Consider the following 22,410-nt stretch of genomic DNA (forward strand, 5'->3'; position numbering starts at 1 on the left):
TTTATAGTTTTAGTGTTTAAATTCAGACTTTTAACTCATTTTGAGTTAACTTTTGCATGTGGTGTGAAGGTGGGGTCCAAGCTCAGTACTTTGTATGTGGCGATCCAGCTGTCCTGGCGCCCTCTGCTGAAAGGACTGTTCTCCACCGCGGGATTTTGTATGTGGAATCCAGCTGTCCTGGTGCCCTCTGCTGAAAGGACTGTTCTCCACCGCGGGATTTTGTATGTGGAATCCAGCTGTCCTGGCGCCCTCTGCTGAAAGGACTGTTCTCCACCGCGTGATTTTGTATGTGGAATCCAGCTGTCCTGGCGCCCTCTGCTGAAAGGACTGTTCTCCACCGCGTGATTTTGTATGTGGAATCCAGCTGTCCTGGCGCCCTCTGCTGAAAGGACTGTTCTCCACCGCGGGATTTTGTATGTGGAATCCAGCTGTCCTGGTGCCCTCTGCTGAAAGGACTGTTCTCCACCGCGTGATTTTGTATGTGGCGATCCAGCTGTCCTGGTGCCCTCTGCTGAAAGGACTGTTCTCCACCGCGTGATTTTGTATGTGGAATCCAGCTGTCCTGGTGCCCTCTGCTGAAAGGACTGTTCTCCACCGCGTGATTCTGGCACCCATGTCAAAAACTCAATTGACAGTAAACATGAGGGTTTCTTTCTGGACTCTCGATTCTCCTGCACTCGTCTATTATGCACGCTTATCCTCATGCCAGTACCACATGGTCTTGATTACTGACTGTAGCTTTGGAGTGTGTTTTAAAATTAAAAAGTGTGAGTCCTCCAACTTTGCTCTTTTTCAAGATTGTTCTGGCTATTCTGGGTTTCTTAAATTTCCTTAGGATTAGCTTGTCAGTTTCTGCAAAATCTGTTTGAAAGTGTTTCAAATATATTTAAAAATATTATATATCAAATCCCAGAGCAGGCACTCCAGAGCCAGTGTTCTCACCTCCCTGAGACTTTGAAAGTATTATGTTATGATTCACAAATTTTACATTCTTATTTTTATATATTATAAAATATTTTAAACATCAAAAAAATGAACAGAACAAATGTCAATGCCCCCTTACCCAGCTTAAATTTAAAAATAAGATCAACAGAAAGCAAGCAAGCAAGCTCACTTCCATGCTTCCTCTGACTTGCACTGTACCTGAACTTCTTCACAGGCAAACTGGGGAATGTCACAAGGATTAGACAGTATCTGTAAAGTACTGCTCTCAGTGCCTTAATATATGCACAATATTGCTACTGAAAACCAAACATTAGAATTTAAAATTAGGCCTAAGAACAAGTATGTCTCCTCAGGGTGATGCACAAGTCCTGACAGCCACACGCGTGAACAGGGCAGGGCAAAGGAGCACTGCCTACTGGTGAGCAGGACACAGGACCCTCATTCAGAGCCAGCTGCACCCAGCACAGCCCAGGCTTTCTAGCAGATCTCAACAGCTGTGAGCACAATGCTCGTCATTTCGCATGTTCACATCTTTCAATGTACATGTCGTGCTTTTCTCAGCTCAAACTCAATGCTTCCCGTGGCTGAATGCTGGGGTAACTGTCCTTGATTAACAGGTACAGCGGATATATTGAGACTTGGTGAAAAGCCTGACCTTGGGCTTGTGATGTTCCTTAAAAAGGTGAAAGGTAGGAAACTGTCTCCTTCAACAGATGCACATTGGCATCCTCCTCCTCCCTCGCTCTCCTGCGCAACGTGGTCAGGCTTGTCCATTTATTCCAGCTGGCTGGTTGTTCGCCCCAGGCCCTCCTCCCTGATGAGTCTCAAGGTGGCTTCCCAGTCCTGATGCTCTTGGCCTCCCTGGCCCCGGAGTTTCACCCTAGCTTCCCAGGCAGGGTTCAGGTCTGCACCAGTCATTTCTAAACTGCAAACCAGAAACATGCACTACTTTTGCATGATTCTATGTTAAGCGCAAAACAAGTGGTGTGTGTTCAACATATAAGGTTAATTTTCTAAAGGCCGATTAAGCAAGTGTTCAGAAATATATCCAGCCCTAGTAATCTCTCCACACTGCTCCTGTAGGTGCTGACACAGAGGTGCCAGGACCCCTGACTACCTTCTCACTCAGTGGATGCCAAATCTTCCTGAACCTTCAGGGGACTGGTTGGAGTGTCTGGAGATACCATCATCAGTATTACCAGCCACACCCAGGCACCGCTATTTTTGTTTCCCTCAGCCTCCTTTCGGCAAAGAGTAGTCCCACCTGTAGAAATCAAGGTATTAAGAAATTAAAGTGTGTGTTTGGGTGTTTCTTGCTTTGATAGATGGGAGTCAGTAAGAGATGTGGCTAAGAGTGTGGGCTCTGACATTAGAGACCCAGGGTTCACGTCAGGGTTCTACCTCTAACCAGCCAAGTAACATCCTGAGCAGGACAATTAGCATCTGTGTGCCTGGGTTTTCTTGTCTGTAAACTGAAGAGCGGTACTGTATGCACTTCACTGAGTTAACTGGGGGTCAAATGAGTTTACACACATGAAGCACGCAAGACAGGGCCTTGCAAGGGGACATCACTTTAGAGTGTGCAAATGGGGTATGCCCATGAGACCGGGAGCCAGCCAATGACAGGATGGAGAGGGTTTTAACTCAGGGTGCTAACACCCACAATGGAGGCAAGAGCTCACTCCAGGCAATTTGGTGACTTCCTCTAGACAAGTACACTAAAGGCTTTCCTTGCTCTGGGGTACACACTAGACAGCCTAAGGTGCCCATTAGCATCCCGGTTTCCTTTGAGATGGGCACCTCTGGACCCACAAGCTTGCCAGGATTCCAAAAGAAGGTTATCCCTCTCCTCCGTGACCTACAACCTCCCAGACCCTGCTGGGGTCTGCAAACAGAGAAATCATTCTTCCCTACCTGTTTCCCTGCTCTGGGGTCCTGCCTTTAAATTCTTCCCCACTTGTTTTTACAGGGTCTCGGGCAGCAGGGGCAGGTAAAAAGTGTGCCCAGGCCACCATCTCTGCCTGGAGAGTCCTCCCATGGGCCCACCTGCTGGGAAGGTCCTCGCCTCACTAACTGGAATCCACCTCCATGTGAACCTTGAGCAGTAAGTTAAACAATGGACATCAGACAACAGTGCCAAGTAAGACATCTGTCCTTTTAAAAATGACATAGGAAATTTCCAACACAGTTCTCATAAATACTTCTCTTCCAATTACTCAGGGCTGCTTCTTGGAATTAGGGATTTAGAACCTGCTTGATCAAAGGAAATGGACTAAAATCTTTCAGGCGCAGTGTGTGGGCTATAGTAATTCAGAGGCCGAGGCAGAGTGATCTGCCCTGGTGAGGGGCCGTTGTGCTGCTAGACACCTCCTGTGGGATGGAAGGCTTATTCGTCAGCTGCTGAGAGGGTTTCTGTGGTAGCTAGTCTCCACGATGTCCACCCAGTAATCACTGGCCTCCCTACACCCACAGGCTGCTGCTAATATCAAAAGGTGGAGGCAAAATGCTCAAGGTGATGGATACTCCAAATACCCTGACTTTGGCCGGGCGCGGGGGCTCACGCCTGTAATCCTAGCACTCTGGGAAGCCGAAGCAGGTGGATCGTCTGAGCTCAGGAGTTCGAGACCAGCCTGAGCAAGAGCAAGATCCCCGTCTCTACTAAAAATAGAAACAAACTGGCTGGACAACTAAAAATATATACAGAAAAAATTAGCCGGGCATGGTGGCACATGCCTGTAGTCCCAGCTACTTGGGAGGCTGAGGCAGGAGGATCGCTTGAGCCCAGGAGTTTGAGGTTGCTGTGAGCTAGGCTGACGCCATGGCACTCTAGCCCGGGAAACAGAGTTGAGACTCTGTCAAAAAAAAAAAAAAACCCAAACAAAAAATTCCCTGACTTCATCATTATACATTCTGTGCATGTAACAAGTATCACATATACCCCATAAATATGTAAAATATTATGTATCTATAAAAAAATTTAAAAAGTGAAAAAAAAAAAAAAAAAGGTGGAGGCAATTTACCCTCCCTTGAATCTTCACTGGCCTTCAGACTTGCTGTATCCAAGTGATGTTCTAGGCACTCCAAGGACTGGCAGCTTCCACGTCCTCCTGGAAGCCAGCTGCCACGCTGTAAGGGAGTCTGCGCTCTGCTGGTAACTGACGGGCAAAGCCTTTATGGATCTTCCAGCCTGGCTGGGCTGCCAGGTAAAAGCAGCCGCACGAGAAGTCCCAAGTGAGACTGGCAGAATGGCCTGGCCAGGCAATCCCAGCCGCCCCAACTTCTGACTCACTGCTTTAAGAGACTAAGTTTTCGGCTGGCTTGTTACAACGTGGTAGATAACAAGTAATGCTGAAGCAACAAGGCCAACATTTCAAAATCTGAGATAGTTCAATAAGCTCTTATCAAAGCTCACTTAATTATAAGAAAATACAAACAAAAATAATAAAAAATCTCGTCCTTGAAAATATTTGTAAATTATATATCTAGTAAGAGACTTACATTTAAATACATATAGAACTATCATAATCCAACAATAAAAACTAACAACCCAATTAAAAACGGGAAAAAGATCTGAACAGACATTTTTCCAAAGAAAATATACAAATGGCCAACACACACATGAAAAGATGCTCAACATCATTAGTCGCCAGGCAAATGCAAATCAAACCACAATGAGATACCACTTTATAGCCATTATGATGGCCATAATAATAAAATACAATAACAAGTGTTGGGGAGGATGGGGAAAAATGAGAACGTCATGAGCTGCTGGTGGGAATTTAAAATGGTGCAGCTGCTTTGGGAAACAGTCTGGCAGTTCCAGAATAACTAAATATAGAGTTACCATATGACCCAACAATTCCACCCCTAGGTATATACCCAAGAGAAATGAAAACAAGCCCACACAAAAACTCTTACATGAACTATTATTCAGCATTATTCTTAAGAGCCAAAAAGTGGAAACAATTCAAATGTCCATCAACTGATGAGTAGGTACATAAAATGTAATAAAAATATCCATCCATAAATGCATTATTTAGCACTAAAAAGGAATAAAGTACATGCTATAAGATGGCTCATAAATGAACTTTGAAAATATTATGCTAAGTGAAAGAAGCCACTCACAAAAAACATATATCGTATGATTGCATTTACATTGAAAATTCAGAATCATGCAAATGCCCGGCAGCAGAAACTGTAAGTGGTTGCGAAGGATGAAGGAAAATGGGGTACAACTGCTAAAGCGTATGGAGTTTCTTTTTAAAGACGTTCTAAAATTAGACTGTGGTGATGGCTGCGCAACTCTGAATACCCTAAAGACCACTAGAATGCACCTTAAAGGGTGAATTGTATAAAGCCCTAAAAAAAAAATTGCTTATCACACTTTTCCACTGTGTGGAGCCCACCCTGCGCCACCTTAGTTCCTGTGCTCTTGGAGCTCGTCCAGGCACATACATGTCCACACAAACACACACATTTCTTTGATTTCTACTAAATTTCATTCATTTCTACCATCTGGCTTTATTTCTAACTAAAACAGCTCCGCCCTAGGGAGCACGCACAGATGGAGGGAGGTGGTCACATGAAGCCTGGTGTGGCTGGCGCCCAGACCAGGAGAGTCCGTGCGGCGGGAATCCTTCTCCTCCACTCCACCTGTGACGCTTAAGGACTCAGCCTCAATAAGGATCACCATCCTCATTTAACTAAAGGGGACAGGCCGGGCGTGGTGGCTCACGCCTGTAATCCTAGCACTCTGGGAGGCCGAGGCGGGTGGATCGCTCAAGGTCAGGAGTTCGAGACCAGCCTGAGCAAGAGCAAGACTCCGTCTCTACTAAAAATAGAAAGAAATTATCTGGCCAACTAAAATATATATAGAAAAAATTAGCCAGGCATGGTGGCACATGCCTGTAGTCCCAGCTACTGGGGAGGCCGAGGCGGTAGGATCACTTAAGCCCAGGAATTTGAGGTTGCTGTGAGCTAGGGTAACGCCACGGCACTCACTCTAGCCTGGGCAACAAAGCTAGACTCTGTCTCAAAAAAAAAAAAAAAACTAAAGGGGACAGGAGCCCTTCTGGGCCCTTGCCTCGGGGCCCTACGGGGTTTAGGTGAGGACCCCCGGGAGCGCTGAGGCCGAACAGACCCTGTTCTTACTCACGGCACTCACCCCTTCCACGGGAGCAGCAGGGGGCCCGAGTGAACTCCCTGTAGGGTTCAGGGGGCCCAACCACAGATGGAAGGTGCTGGCAGTGAGGTCTTGGGCCAGTGGCTGGGCCTGCATCCTGGGTGCCTTCCTTAAACCAAGGATACATGAAAGGACCTACAGTGCTGCAGACAAAGCCAACTGTGCCTTCGATCAACCCGCAAGCAACTGCCCCACCCTCACTCCCTAGGGGACTCCCACAGGGGGACCCAGAGTCTGTGACACTCTCCTCCTCAGGCTTCTCTGCCCCAGGCTTCTCCCACACAGGGCCTTACCCGGGTCTTGGCCTTCAGGAACACATGGCTCTCCATATCCTTGCTAGATTTACTGTGGGCCACGCCAGCTTTCCTCATGGCATCCTCGCTGAAACAAAGAAGGGGAAGAGACATTTACACACCCCAGCCAGTCCACTGCTGCAGGGCCCTGCACAGCAGCTACAACTGGGTGCTGAGGCACCGTCCCTGCACACCAGCCTGGCTGAGGTCCAGGACAGGCACGGAGGAACCAGCACTCAGCAGGGAGCAAAGACGGGCAGCTGAGCAACGGAGTGAGTAGGCAGGGCCACGAGCAGGAAGAACAGGAGAGGAGGTCACCATGAAGCAAAGAGGGAGCCCCAGCACATGGGCAGAGGAGCCAACCCTTGGGGATCATTCACAACCAGCTCAAAATCAAGTAAGTGGGCATCAGACCACTGGGTGGCCAGCTGGTCTCTATTTCCTACCCTCTGAGTGGCCTGGGCTCCCACCCAACCCTGTTAGCACAGTGGGACCTGGTTCCCCCCTCTGTAAAATGAAGGGGCCACAGGAAGTTGTCTCTCAGTCCTTCCTAAGGCAAAGGTCCCAATGTGGGACCAAAGAGGCAAGCCCCAACTTCAACCACTTCTAGGCAGGGACAAAAGGAGATGGACCACACAATTGTGAAAAATATCTTAAAGACACATTTACCAACACACGTGTAATAAGAGATGGAATCCTATCAAAGGCTTTCCATCACATGGATGCTCCACAGGGATAGAGACATGCACATCAGCTAAGCTGGAGCTGCCCGTGAATGGCAGCACAGGCTGCCCAACACTCTCTCTCTCTCTCTCTCTCTCTCGCTCTCCCCCCACCCCCCACTCACACACACACGCACATGCACACACACACACACATACACACACAAATAGGTAAGAAAAGGTGTGCATTTGTTAGAAAGGCTGGGGCCCCTGAGGCCTGGCCCCTGGTTCCCAGGGGACTGGCTGCTCTGGTCTGCTCACGGCCACCTTCTTCCCAGTAGGATGGGTCTCCTTCCTGCCTGGCTTCCCAGCACTGGGCTCTGCAGCCTCACCTCTGAGTGAATTAAACAAGCCCAGCCCAGCTGTACTAGAGCATGCCGACCACTCCAAACACAAGCCAAGCAGCCGCAGGGTACTCAAAGGATGCACAAGTGGGCCTGTAGCATCATGGCTGTGATCCTTAAGACATCACAGAAAGGAGGCTCACTGCTGAGAGATGTACAAACCTGCCTTAACGTAAAAAGAAAACCAAAATGACATTGACCCATCACACTGCTGGATACTTCACTCAACAAGCACGCTTGGAGATCCTACCTCCCCCTCTGCTTCCTGAAGCCTGAGCTCAACCAAGGAGGAAGCAAAAGGTCCCTGCTTGCCAGGCATCCGGGGTGGAGCAGGCACATGAGTGCAAAGGTCACCAGGGCCACAGGACACCAGGGAGTTAGCCACACAGGATGGGAGCACAAGCACCAGCCCAGGGCAGGATCAGGCTTCAGGGAAGCCAGGCGCAGGCGCAGGCCCGCTGGGAAGCCGGCGATGCCAGTGTGGGGCAGGCTCTCCACACTGGGGAGGCTGAGACATCACCTGGTAGGCCCTAAGAAGTCACTGGGCATTTCTGACAGAAGCCACTGAGCAGATCTGTTTTCTGAAGGTGGCCTCCCCTGTGCCCCTCCCCCTCAAGCCAGTACCTGTTCCTCTTCCCACCTCTGACAGCAGCACGCAAGGGGCCCAGGAGGCAAAGCCTGCCACACAGAGACTTACTAGGGGCCGAGGGCCACAGAGCGGAAGACCAATGGGGGACCCAAGGGAGAGCACTCATAGGCAACTAGGAGCCTGGAGGCTGGCTGGGTGGGGAGGCCGTGGGTGGCAGGTGCAGCTGAGTCAGAGAGGAAGAGAGGAGTGCAGAGGAGTCTGAGGTTGGGGAGCAGTTACACAGGTGGGCTCTGCCAGGGACAGCGGTCACTGAGGGCTAAGCCAGACTCGATAGGAAAGCAGTCCTCCTGCACTGCCGCCAGCCACTTTCCAGAGGGTCAGCAGACTGGCAGGTCCCAGACACACACTGTGCTTCTTAACTGCAGCAAAGATGCCTGGACAGCCAGAGACAAGGCCCAGAGCACAGCTTAATGCAACAGCTTTGAGGTTCTGGGGTGGCCAGGCCAAAGAAATGTGTTTGGTCAGCCGAGGGCAAAGTGGCACCAGACACCCAGGGACGTGCTGGCGGACGAGCCCTGTCCCGCCCTGGCGAGGGAAACACCACAGATGACGGGGACGCTGTGGGCACCAACTGTCAGCGACTCAGAGCCTGAGGAGCATCAGCCAGGCTGGAGGCCAGAAACAGGCACAGCTTGACAGGCGAGGACACGCCCCTCGGCAACAGGAAACGGAGCTGGGGGGAATGTCCGGTTCTGCGGAGCTTCCTAGGGGCTACAATACAAGTTCAGAGTCGGAGCCAGAGCCGAGGAGGAAGCCAGGCCAGGGCTCAGGGAGGCAGCACCGTGCCGGTCACTCCAACGTTCCTCCACGGTGCCCACCCAGAGAAGCCCTTCAGCTTTGGCGGCCGAAGAATAAACAGAGATGCCCTGAGCACTGTTTTCAATTCTGTGAACAATATTTTTTAACAATGTTTTTGCTCCTATTTCTAGCCTGAGGATCATGCTCCACAAAACACAATGCAAGGCAAGAAAGAAACCAGGCGGCTCTGCTCTCTGTCAACAGCCTACACTTCTCCTCAGAGGTCTGCCCTGACCTCCCAGCCAGCATCTCACACTCACGCTGAGGTCGGGTCCCCTTCCTTCCTCCCTCTGGCCCCGGCGTGCATGTGGGACCAGGCGCAGTCAGGACCCAGCCGCCTTCGGAACAGCGGCACTGCTCCCCGAAGCCCCATTCCGCTCCTCCGGAGCTGGGCCTGGCTGCCGTGCCCAGGATGCTTTTCAGAGCAGCAGGACCTGAATGGCACCTCTCAGTCTCTGTCTCCTGAAAACAAAACGCTTTGAGCCACTGCCATGAAATGAAGGTAAACAAAGGTAAACTATCGTATAAGAGACAGCCCCAAACGGGGGGGGGGGGGGGGGGGGGGAGGGTAAAGTCTACAGCTTCAGAGAAACAGCGGTTGAGGTGACCTCTGCCCCAGACAAGAAAGCCTGGGAAGATGAGGACCTGCTCACAAGGGAGGACCCTAAACCGCCGTCCCGCCATAGTCCGGCCCAACATGAGCAATGTGCTCACAGTCACTTATGAGGTGGCCGCCAAAGAAGCCCAGGCTGCCCCAGTAGCATAGCGTTCGCACCAGCTGAAAAAGGAGCTGGGGCCGCTCCCTGGGTGTGACCAGGTCTCTGAGAAGATGGATGTGAGGACTGACACCGGCTCCGGCACATGGCCCCTTGCTGGGACCTGGGCTCCACAAGCTCTTCCTTGGGCCATGGGCTAACTGGTTGCCATGGCTACGTTAGTCTGCCCAATCACAGGGTTCAACCGGTATGTTTGAGACCGAAGCCTCCCAGGGAACTGATCCATCATTGTAGGCCCTTAGAGCTCCCTCACCACGGGGCACTGTCCAGATCTGCCCCCAGTACATGGTGCATCTTAAAGGCACTGCCTAACCCTGTCTGAGAAGCCAGCAGTGACACACCAAGAAACCCTCTTGATGTCGTCACTTCCTGCACCAAGCATCCATGCTGGACACCTGGGAACCTCCCTTCCCTTCCCAGCTGCCACCCTCAATTCCCTAAAGCTAAAATCCTTGCCCCAGCCACCACTGCAACTGTGGCAATGCCTCCCAAGTGGCCTCTGTCTCCGTTCTCACTCCCTCCCCACATCCCCGTCACATGACTGCCAGTGACTGTGGGAAATAGCCTGGGCTATGTCCCTGCCAGCCTACAGGGCCTCACGCCTCGCTCCTCACCAGCAAGGCAAGAAGGCTGTCCAAAAGCCTGCCCTACTTGCTCTCCCCAGGGCCCTGGGGTACAATGGCCCTGCTGGCTTGCACGCTGGCTGACCATCCCCCTCCAAGCCTGCTGGGGCTCCTACCTGGGCACCCCTGCTGTCTGCGGCACAGAAACCCTGTAGCTACCTCCACCACATGCATCGCAGCTCCTGGAGGAATCGCTGGTTCCTGTCTGCGGGCCCCACTGTACTGTGGACACCCTGAAAACAGAGCCTGCAGCACCCACTTCTGTATACATATGCAGCAGGAAGTCATCAGTGTCAGACAAAATAACTGGCTCTTTTTAACACAAGGCGTGGTGCCGCCATGCATTCTGATGGGACATGATGTACAGAACTGTGAATCAGTGTGACAGGCACAGGGGAAGCCAAGCCTCGACCTAGCGCCCCAGGCAGTGCAGGCCAGGATGACTGGGGCCACAGGGCCTGACAGGACGTAGACGGGGAGGAAGGGACTGGGCTCAAATTCCAACCTGGCCACTCACCAGCTCTGGGTCTTAGGAGAGGCATGCCAGCCCCAAGCACGGCTTCTTTATAAAGGAGTGCTCTGAGGGGCTGTGGCCAGGAGGAAGGGGCACAGAGGTGGCCAGACTGTGAGGACAGGCCCGGTGTTGGCCGCTCTGCACCACTGTTGTTCTTCACTTCCTCCCTGTCCCCAAACTGGGAAAGTCCATTAATTAATGGGAGTCTATCCCAGTCCTTGTCATCTGAATCAATGTAGGATAAAGCAAAACAATGGCTCACTGGGTGTCCTTGGGTTGGCACACACAGACATCAAGCTCCAACTGTGCTAACTCCAGCAAGGCCTGTGGCAGCTGGCCCAGCTCCCAGGCGGCTGCCCTACTCTGCCCTCAACCCACCTGGCAGCACCCATGTCCTCCCTCTGCAGGAAAGGAGGGGACAGTGCCGACCTCATGGACCACTTGACTCTGAGGATTACAGTAGTTAATCTTAGAAGGCACTGGGCACACAGGAAACACTAAGCATATGTTAAAGAACCAAGTCAGGGAGCAACCTGCAAACCTGCACAGTAAGACAGCATCCCAAAATACCTCCGCTGCACGTGCCATTAGTGTCGCCCCCTTCCCAGGCAACGATGGAACAGTGAGTGCGCGCGCGCGCGTTTGTGGCTCCCTCAGGCAGAGCGCTCTCCCACTGGTGCTGAGTCACCTGGAGTGTACCCTGAGGCCAGTGCCACCACTCTGGCAGGAAGGGCGTTCACGCAGACATGCTGATGAGAAGCGTTAACAGACCTCTCCTCCCAACTCCCTGACTCTTTTTTCCACGCCCTGTTCCAAAAGACCCCGGTGCCCACTTGAGGACCCTCTCCCCTCTCAATGAGGCCCCTCTCAACCTGACCCTTTTCACCACTGCCCCCTGGCACTGCCAGGCCCCCTTCCCTGATCTGCCTTCTTTCCCTCGGCCAAATGAAAGCATGAATTCCCTGGACAGACTGCTGGTGTCTAAAGCAGAAAGGAAGCCCGGCGCGGTGCCTCACGCCTATAATCCCTGCAATCCCAGCACTCTGGGAGGCCAAGGCAGGAGGATCACTTCAGCTCAGGAGTTCAAGACCAGCCTGAGCAAGAGCGGGACCCCATCTCTACTAAAAATAGAAAAACTGTACCGGGCATGGTGGTACGCTTCTGTAGTCCCAGCTGCTCAGGAGGCTGAGGCGCTTGAGCCCAGGAATTGGAGGCTTTGTGAGCTATGATGACGCCACTGCACTCTAGCCGGGGCAATTGAGCAAGACTATCAATCAATCAATCATCCAATCAAATCAATAAATAAATTAAAATCAAATCAAATTAAACAAAATAAAAAAGCAGGAAGGTTCACTCACCCTCCTGACCTCAGGGGGACAGGATGATTCCTCCCATTTATGTGACACACTTACGTTCTGCCCAAAGGAAACTTCTGTGGGTCTCTTGTAATTTGGAGAATCCCAACACCCATCAATCAAGTGACCTCTCGTGGGGCATGAGGAATTTCTGCCAGCTCCTCCTCACCCCACCTCAGAGGGTAGTTACACAATATCAGGCTGAGAACGGTTTTCCTAGGCATGTCACTGGAAGTAGACACCATAAGGGGAAAACGATTTTGCCATACATATTAAAAACGATTTCTGCTCTCTGGGCTCGGACCTGGTTAGCAGCGACATTGCTAAATGCACCAAGAAGGTTGGAATCATGAGTAAACACAGGACCCGCTATGGTGCCTCCCTCCGGAAGATGGTGAAGAAAACTGAAATCAGCCAGCACGCCAAGTACACTTGCTCCTCTGTGGCAAAACCAAGGTAAAGAGACAAGCTGTGGGGATCTGGCACAAAAACAGTAGCTGGTGGAGCCTGCACCTACAACACCACTTCTGCCGTCACGGTAAAGTTCACCATCAAAAGACTGAAGGAATTGAAAAACCAATAGAAGCTCCACCTTTTCAGACACCACTAGCCTCTAATAAATTTATGTAACAGGAAAAAAAAAGATTTATTTTTGTTTGTTTTAGAGACAGGGTCTCGCTCTGTAACCCAGGCTGGAGTACAGTGGCACAATCATAGCAGGAATCTACTGCCCTCAAGCGATCTTCCCACTTCAGCCTCCCAAGTAGATGCCACTACAGGCATGCGCCACCATGCCTGGCTAATTTTTTAATTTTTTTGCAGAGACACGGTCTTGCTATGTTGTCCAGACTGGTCTCAAACTCCTGGGCTCAAGCAATCCTCTGTCCTCAGCCTTCCAAAGCGCTGGGATTAAAGATGTGAGCCACTGAACCGGTCTAAAAAACATTTCTACCCCATTTTTACCAGTCATCTACCAGAGAGAGAAGGGAAAGGTGTCATTCTGTTGGCAGCTTAAGCCCAGCCCTGGCATTCGAGCACAAGACTCTGGCAGCCCAGTTCCCTTATCTGGGTGCTCCCCACACCCCAGCGGGCATACGCAATGGCCCTGGATGTTTTGGGGAGCACTGCTGGACTTTGTGGCAGAGACCAGTGGTGCTAAATGTTAGGTAAAGCACAGTTCAGTCCGAGATGACAGAGAACAGCTCCACCCTTTCTAAATGCCAGCCACACTCCTGCAGAGACACCAGGATCCCTAGCCCGAGGCAGGGCCCACACACGGCACATGGATCAAGCATCTCCCTGCTGCAGCACCAAGGAATCCCAAGCGTCTGCCTCCAGGAACAGAGCCAGAAACTGAAGTTATAAGACAAAGGAAGCAAATCATTCCACTGGCCCTGAGAGGGAAGCATCATTTTGACCAATTCTTGTCACATCTACTGGGTTTCATACTTTCAATTCAGAAAGGACCTATTTTTTCACTCCAAAATTTTTGTTATGGTTTGTGTTCTAAAAAATATTATACTCGCTAAGAGCCAAATATTTTAAACACTAGAAACTTATTTGGAGAGAAGGATGACTAAGCGATCAGTCAGAATGAAAACCACACAGGCTCCAAATGTAACATCCTGGCCCTGTGAACAGAAGCCATCCTGTCTGCAGAAGAACACAGCCATATGAGCGTGGAGCTAAGTTACACTCCAAATAAAAGCCTTCCCTCTAACTGCATTTTAAAAATAAAACTGAAATATAAATCTCTAGGTTGAAATGAGGGACTGAACCTGCACATCTAATTTTGTTCCATCCTAAAACTCGACTGGAACCACAGAAAAGATGGGAAAAATGAAAATGATGGCCACAACACAGCATTTTATAAGCTGGAGAGCAATGGCCCAGTGGTAAGGGACATAGCAAGCAGACCAAGAAAGTGGAGCCCTACGTGAGTAACAGTGAGAAGGGGAGAGCCCACCCGACGACAGCCCCGGGTTCTCACGAGGCTGAGGCCGGCCTGCACCAGGTGCTCTGGGATGGAGGCTGAAAGCTGTCCCTGCATCTCCACCCCCTGACTTCACCTGTGGGTAACTACCCCCGCACCAGGAGGCTACTGTAGGTTTACTCTCTGGGAATGGAGAGTCACTGGACTGGGAGGTCAACTCACTCGGTTGAAAAGGCACAGGCAGGACACTGAGCCAGGTGGACAGAGTGGCCATCGGTGCCCTGGTCTAAGTGACTAGATCCATACTCACTGCTGAGACCCACCACCTGGTCAGCCCTCAGCCTCCTCCAGCACAGCGAGCAGCAGGCTGGCAGCCAGGCCCTCACCCTGCAGCCCAGTGTCCAGAAGACTATGCTCTGGAGGAAGGACTCAGAGAATCTGCAGCCACATGAGCCTCCGCTGCAGCTCCTGGTCGACAAGCCTCACCTGCTCAGAGAGACGCCTAGGCTTCAGAGGATCCCTCTCTTAGAGCGACCAGCCAACCAAGGGCTCCCAGATCCCCTAACATGGCAGATACTCTTTTCTCATTACCCCCCAAAAAACAGTAACTTGGAAGTAACAGAAACTTAACAGGAAGGAAATGCAGATTCAATATTATCTATAGAGATAGGATACTACCTTGCATCCATTTAACAGGAATGGATGCTATAAAAAGGGGAAAGTCAGATACAAAAAAGAAAAAAAAAGGGGTTCTTAGAAATAAAAGCATGTTAGCAGTGAAAGTTCAGAGATAAAATTGAGGAAATCACCCAGAGAGCAGAGCTAAAGACAACAGGAGAAAAGAGAAAGAAAATTAGAAGAGGGCCCAGGGGCCAACAGTCCTACTCTCTCAGCTAAGGAAATGCCCTGAGATGACTCAAAGGAACCCTCCCCGAGAGGCAGGCTTGAGTTAGGGGAGCGAGGAAGCCACTGTGAGGCTCAGAGCCACAGCCATCGGAGAGGAGCACATAGCCAGTGGAACGTGCTTCTAAATCCTCCAGGAAGTATATCCCACCAAGGAGTCTAGATGCATCCAAATTGGCATGGTCTCCAGAAAGTTAATTCCCATGAGCCCTCTCTCAAGAAGCAGAAAAGGGAGTGAACTGCAAAGAAAGTGGCACGTGATATGGGAAACAAGGACCAGACACAGGAGGACAACAGTCACAGTCCCGAGCCGAGCCCTGTGACGACAGACAAGAGAGACAAGCATCATGCCTTCAGCCACTGCCCGGAGGCTCCAGAAGCGAGGTCCATGGTCCATGGGAACAAGCTGGAACTGACACAAAGCCCGACAGCTCAGAGCCTGGGATAACTACCAAGAGGCCACAAGAAGATACAGGAAGAATTAGCAACAGGTACACAGAAAACTGGGCGCAGTTTTCAAAAGGCAAGTTTTCTCTAGGAAAAAAAAAATCAGACAATTGCAGTACACCACTATGCTCAACTGTGAATATCATTTGTGCAGGCAGAAAATGTAAACATTACTGATCTACCCAGAAAGTAAACTCCTGGGAGGACGAGGGAGCAGGAGCAGAGAGGTCAGCAGGGAAAGTCGAGATAGCAGCATGTGCACATTACTTAGAACCAGGACACATGCCAGAAGAAACAGCTCAGAGTCAAAGGCAGCTGCAGCCACCAGGGAGGACCAGGAGAGTAGGGAACCACTGTGGTTTCTCATAAGTCTTTTCACAATTTATGTACATATATTACTTTGATAAAATTTAAAGTAACTGCCATCCATTAGACAAGAAAAAAAAATTTAAAGTAACTAAAAATTAAATGACAAAATACACAAAAAGAGTGTGCCACAAAAAATATTCAGTGAATGATAGCTATTATCAAAAAAGTCTCTTTCCTCTGTCTAAACCTTCCTGTCTCTGCTGACACTGGGACAGGAAGTTTCTGTCCCATCTGTAATTTTGATGTCCAGGAGTGTCCCGAAAAGCCCCTACCACACATTCCTTCCACAGGTGGCTCCACAGTCACAGAATACAGGGCTGGCAGGGAGCTCAGGGTGAGTAAGGCCAACCAACAGCCACCGGCAAGGCAGTACCCTGGCCCACCCCGCCCACCTGAGACCTGAGAGGCGCCTGCCAGCCGTAGCTCAAATGCCCCTCCCTGCCCTCCAGCAGCACAGGACTGGTTCTCACCCAGTCTTCCGACCACGACTGTGTCTCCAGAGAGCTTCAGAGCAGCATCCCTCGCTGCCCCTGGTCTTCTCCCCATCCTGCAGCCAGTTTACCATCCCTGTGCCCAGGTGGCTTCACCTCTGAGGCAGGAAATGATGAGCCACCGATTTGCTTAGTCACCAACAGTAACCAAAGCAAACACCTGGCCTCTAGACCTCACAGGTAGCCGGAAGAGTGTTTGCCAAACTGTATCCCAAACATACTACAATTTTTTTCTTTCTTGTACACTTCTGCATTCTGGTTCTTTGACTTTTTAAAGAAACAAAAAAAGTGTTTTTTAACAAGATAAAAATATGTATTTCAGAATTTAACTATCCACCTACACGTAGGAATGGGTATTTTGGTTTTGCAGAAAGAAATTCTCTCATCATATCAATACAGGAGACTGGAGACCCTCTCTCTCCACGCTCCTCTCAGTCGCTGCATGAAGCTCCTACTTCTGCTCTCGAGACCTCTCGATGCCCCGTGAGCGAGAGCAATGAAGAACTAACCTGAAGAAAAGACTACTGCTCCTCAAATGGCGTGCTATTACCTGAGCTAGTTCAGAAGACCACACAAGCCTCCTTCGTTTACTCCAATCTGTTGGTTTGACCTCAAAAGAACCCAGAGGGCTGGAGAGGCCTCGTGATCCCTGTCTCGGCGCTAGTCTGGGGCTCCTCCAGCTCCAGCCTGTGTCCCACCCTCTCCCAGGCAAGCCCGTGGCAAGGACCCAATCTGCCAACCCAGGCCGTTATGAAAATGCTTATCTCACACGGCTCTGTGGTATTGGTGGGGGTGGGGAAGCCCTCTCTTCCACAGATCTGCACTCAGGCACTCACAGTTGAAATCATCTGGCATCTGAGATGTGATTTAAAATAGTCCAGGAGGGGGTGGGGAGGGGTGGGTGAAGCAACACTGGCCATATGTTGCTAACTCTCAAAGTACTGGGGAAACCATTTTTCTATTATCTCTACTTCTGGGAACACTTGAAAAATTCCATAATGGAACTTTAAAAAAAAAAAAAAAGGGAAGTCCAGTGCTTATCTCAAGCCCAGGGGATGACTGTGCACGGTCCACACTTCATGTGAACCTGGGCTGTGGGAGCTCAGGGCCCAGCCAGAGTCCACCCTGGGAGAGAGCACAACCTCGGCCACGAGAAACCTGCAACTCAAAACTGAACTCAAATACATGTGCATATATATCTACATATTTAAAATACATACATATCATGTTGTAAGCACACATAGGAATGGTGGAAACATATCAACAGGTCAGTCACAGCCAGCTCTGGGCAGAGATTATGGAAAACACCTTCCTGTTTTGCAATCCCCCACAATGTTATCTAAAGGGAATAAAGTACTAACCCACAAGCCCTGAAGGCACTGGCCAAACAGGAGGGAGAGACAGGGCCGAGGCTGCTGCGACTGGTGAGCAACTTGGAGGCTGAAGACCTGGCTTCATTGTGCCAGATCCTCTCCCCACACAGTCTCTCTCTCCACATCAGCTCTGCCCTCCTCTGGGGCCCCACCCGAGCAAACTGGCTTCACCCACCCTCCAAGATGGCCCACACACTGGCTCCTGCAGCAACTGCTCTTCCCAGGTTGGCTTCTTGCAGCTCCCCTTGGCATCACCCTGCACCCACCCCGCTCAGAATCAGTGAAGAGTCAGGGCTCCTCTCCTGCAGCGGTACATACCTGTGTCTCCCTCCTCCTCTCCTGCAAGCGCGTGCGTGCATGCACACACACATACAGAATCACCAAATCCTACTGCTGCTTTCCTTACAGGCACTCTCCCTCCTAAATCATCCTTCTGCTCCTATTGTCCCTGCACCCAGCGGGTCTCCTATTTGAGTGCACATTTAAAATCACCAAGGGTGCTTGGTATAAAGGCAGGTTCCCTAACAACACCAGGGTGTTGCAACTCCCCCACATTGCCGGTAGGACCACAAATTGGTACCACTTGGGAAAGCGTTCAGAACATGCTATAAGGCCACATCCGCCGACCAGGCAGGCCTCCACTCCTAAGGTACACAGCCCAGAGAGTTAATACCCACCAGAGGACATGACCAAAGCCAGTCCTGGGGCTGCCTTCACATAGAGAACTGGCACTCACTCCAAAATCCATTAAGCATAGGACAGTAAAGTGACCTGGGGCAGAGTCGGGCATGGAATACCCACGTCATAAACAACTGCTACACGTGAGGATGAACTTCACAGACGTGATGCAGGAGATCACACAGAGTGTGATTCTGGTGACGGGAATTTCAAGAACAGGTTAAATGTCTCTTTGGGCATGGGAATCGGAAGAGTAGGGCAGGGTTTGCCCTGGCTGAAGCAGAAGGAAGAGCCCGATGGGTGCGAGGCCTGTTCACTGTGCAGCTCTCTCTGGGCAGTGTCAACAGTCATCTGGCAGCGTGACGAACACTGGAGTAGCTGTGTCACCCGCTGTGGTAGGTATGTTACGCCGCAATATAAACACCACGTGACATAGGCGAGAGCTCTGAGCCCTGGGCCCAAGGACCCTGCTCCGTCCTTTGGTTGGCCTGAATCCCTGCTGCACAGCCCGGGCAGGGTTTTCTCCCTGGCATGAATCAAAGCACACTGGCAGCATCTGAAGGGCCAGTGGTGATCCACCAGGGCTTCTGAGAGCAAACCCTGAGTTCTCTCCACTTCACCGCAGGGGCTCCATCCCACACACAGCAGCCAGATCACTCCCTCAAAGGTCACGCCTGGTGAGGACTGAAAGGAAGCTGGGAAGAGGGAAGAGCAGAAGGGGCAGTTGGGGTGGGCGGGGGTTGCGGGGTGAGCAGTGGGGATGTGGGACGGGCCAGCTCTTGACTAAGCGCTGCCTTCCCCCACCCCTGACACAGGAAGGAGCTCAGGGTACTTAGGCTGAGAAGAGCAGGAGGCCCAGAAGTGGGGGCCTTTCTGGTCCCTAGTCCTTGGCCCAGGCGCCCCTCATCCCCCTTGCTGGCTCTCTCCCTGACAGGAGACAAGTGGCTCAGCTCAAAGACCACCCTGCAGCTGGACCCCACCCCACTCTTGCTCCCCAGATTCCCAGACAGAGAGCTCAGTGAAGCCTGTGTGGCCAGGGCCTAAAGGGGAACAGGGCCCAGAAGGAGGCGGCCCCAGGGAGCAAACAGCACAACTGCCATCCATCAAGCACGGAGGATGGCACAGTGAGAGCAAGCTGTAAGTCCCAGGGAAGGGGATGCCCAAGTCCTTTTACTCTCCTTACAACTCTCTATATATTTGAAACATTCTCAAAATAAGAAACTCTAAATAAAGAGACTGTGGGCTTGGAAAGAAAGTGAAGTATCTTCTCCAAGGACTCACTGCCCCAAGTAACAGTTATTCTACCTCGAGATGCTTGACTCGTTAGTCATGGGACCTTTATTAACAGTCCCACACCTAGGTTAGAGATTCACAATTTAAGCTGAGAGGAGCATCTCCCTCATGGGGTGGTGGTTTGGAGGCTGTGACGCCTTGGCTCCTATTCCATATCCTGTAAAGGTTCTCTAGCCTGTACTCCCCTTTGTCTCTAAATAAATGTAACAAAAAAAAGCTCAACATGAGAAGCAGTTCAAGGTTTAAGTAGCACGGAAAGCCAAAGCCATGGCCAGAGCTGCTTCCCACAAGCCTACACATGATTATTACACACCTCATCTAAGCCAAGGCACCGTGCTAGGAGCTACGACAGGCGCAGAGCTGTAAGACCAGGTTCCACACTCAAGGAATTTCTAATAGTGTTGGAAGGCAAAAAATAATAAAAAATGTAAAAATAGGGAAAAAAAACTAGTTAATCTGTTCAGTTCATGTCAGGATGCACCCAATGAGAGCTCCGTAAACTCAGAAGTAGGAACCACCAGGGGCTGAACCATCAGGAGGAGATGAGGCCAAGGTCAAAGCTTCACCAGGGAAGAGGGAAAACAGCCTCAGGAGACAGAGGAAGAGCCACCCAGCCACGACAGTGTCCAAGGAGGGCACAGAGTGGCGCAGGGCTCTTGTGCCAGCATGACGGAGGGTCGCTAGCAAGGACAGTTTTAGATTCAAAGGGAAAGGGCCCCAAGTGCCTTTGTAGGGGTGGAAAGGATAGAGTCATCTCAGGAAGGCTGGTTTGGCACTGAGGGCCCAGGGAGAGAGGGCACCCACCCTGCACAAAGCACACGGTGCCTTTCTACCTCACTTGCAGACAGGGTCCACCTCGTCTAGAGATTTCTGACTACAAAAGGAGTATGTGTGTTCATTCTTTAAGACAATATACCCGTGCATACACGTACTGAAAATTAAAAAGAAAACTGAAATCACTCATAACCAGCTAAAGACACCTATGTAACAAAACTTGGCCTGCACCACACGTCCCGCATGGTAACCAGTCCCTGTGACATGGATGCACCACGGCCATCCCCCACGTCACTGTCAGCAGCAGCACAGAAACCATCACCTGCAGCTACAACCCCAACCAAGCTCCCACTGCCGGTTTGTGCCCTGAGATGGCGTGGCCATGGGCATCCCCACCACCGTCAGGCTTTGAACGCTCTCCCGATTAGGTCTCAGGAGGAAATACCTAAGGAAATGGACACTTCAGGGGATAAACAGAACTGCCAAATGCCCTTCCAGAAAAATGGCCCTCATTTTTGTGCCCCCAGATGAGTGTGCTGGTTTGCCTACGTGTTTACATGGTGTTACTACTGTCTCTAGCCCTGAAGTGAATGCCCCATCAACACCCGAATGGGCCCACAGCGGTGCTCAGGAAACCCGAGCTGGACGGACCCTGGCCTCCCCCTGCAACAGCACCCTGGTGGGGCAGGAATCAACTCCAATTCAAAGCCACTCCTGGTGCTCCTGCCCTGAACAGCTCAGACTAGGGGAAGACCAGCCTTCAGACAATCCAGCTGCACTGGTGCCTCTTCACTGTGTGGGGCAAGAGCCGGCAGCAGGGCAGCGGGAGGAGGGCTGCACAGCTCAGCCACGCAGGATAGGTCTTTCAGGCAGGGCAGCCAGCCCAAGGCCTGGGCTAGTCTGAGGATCCACAGGCAGCCTCTTGTGACAGAGCATGGGCAAGGGGGACTGGCAGACAGGTGCAGACCCTGGAGGAAAGACCAAGACTCAGAGTCCAATCCACAGTGGGTGGCCACTAAAACATTCTGAGCACCAAAATAACTGGGGGGAGAAGGCCAAGAGTTGATGACCTTTGAAGCTGAATGGTAGGTACATGGACGGAGGTCTTTACTCTACTTGGTTTTGTGATGTAAATTTTCCATTTTTAATTTTTTTTTTTTTTTTTTTTGAGACAAGGTCTCACTTTGTTGCTGAGCTAGAATGCAGTGGTGTCACCATAGCTCACTGCAGCCTCCAACTCCTGGGCTCAAGCAATCCTCCTGCCTCAGCCTCCCGAGTAGCTGGGAGTACATATGTACACCATAACACCTAGCTAATTTTCCTCTTTTTAGTAGAGACAGGGTCTCACTCTTGCTCAGGCTGGTCTCAAACTCCTGAGCTTAAGCAATCCTCCTACCTCAGCCTCCTAGGATGCTAGGATTACAGGCGTGAGCTACCATAAGACAGGGTCTCGATCTGTTGCCCAGGCTGGAAGTCAATGGTGCAATCACAGCTCACTATAACCTCAAACTCCTGGGCTCAAGCAATCCTCCTGCCTTGGCCTCCCAGAGTGCTGGGATAACAGCCATGAACCACTAAGCCTGGCCTTGAATTTTTAATAATTCATTAGAATTCCTTAAAATTTTTATCCTCTGAATATTTAATCAAAATTACTGTCCCAAGAAATGCTTTACAGGGGTCTCGTACTCCCTGGCCCCACTGTGACTACAGCAGGGAGATAATCACGTGGTCGCAGTCCTTCCCATCTTGGAATGTGGGTCCTCTACTTGCCACAGCCACACTGTCATGAATAACAGTAACAGCTGAGCGACCTCTGGTCAGGAACAGACATCAGGACATGCAGCTGTGGTAGGCAGGTGGGGTCACTTACAAACGGAGCTGATGGCTCTGGTGGGCTGGCAGGCTGGCCCTTTGCTGTTTGGGGGTCCAGAGACCCATGGGGAGTTGC

The 22,410-nt window shown here is 51.0% G+C and overlaps 1 protein-coding gene and 1 pseudogene across 5 annotated transcripts in view; one reads left to right on the top strand and one right to left on the bottom strand.

The window, feature by feature from the left end:
• The window catches only part of MED15 (mediator complex subunit 15), a 65,089-nt gene that overhangs the window by 37,244 nt on the left and 5,435 nt on the right, over positions 1–22,410 (bottom strand). For all 5 annotated transcript variants that reach the window (XM_069497358.1, XM_069497357.1, XM_069497355.1 and 2 more), the window contains exon 2: positions 6,421–6,508. In XM_069497358.1, the coding sequence (XP_069353459.1) occupies positions 6,421–6,508 (88 nt within the window). The remainder of the gene's footprint in view (positions 1–6,420; positions 6,509–22,410) is intronic.
• LOC138401857 (large ribosomal subunit protein eL43-like) lies at positions 11,461–12,784 on the top strand (annotated as a pseudogene).

This window comes from Eulemur rufifrons, chromosome 21, assembly GCF_041146395.1.
Source record: "Eulemur rufifrons isolate Redbay chromosome 21, OSU_ERuf_1, whole genome shotgun sequence".
In the NCBI taxonomy this organism is placed as follows: Eukaryota; Metazoa; Chordata; class Mammalia; order Primates; family Lemuridae; genus Eulemur; species Eulemur rufifrons.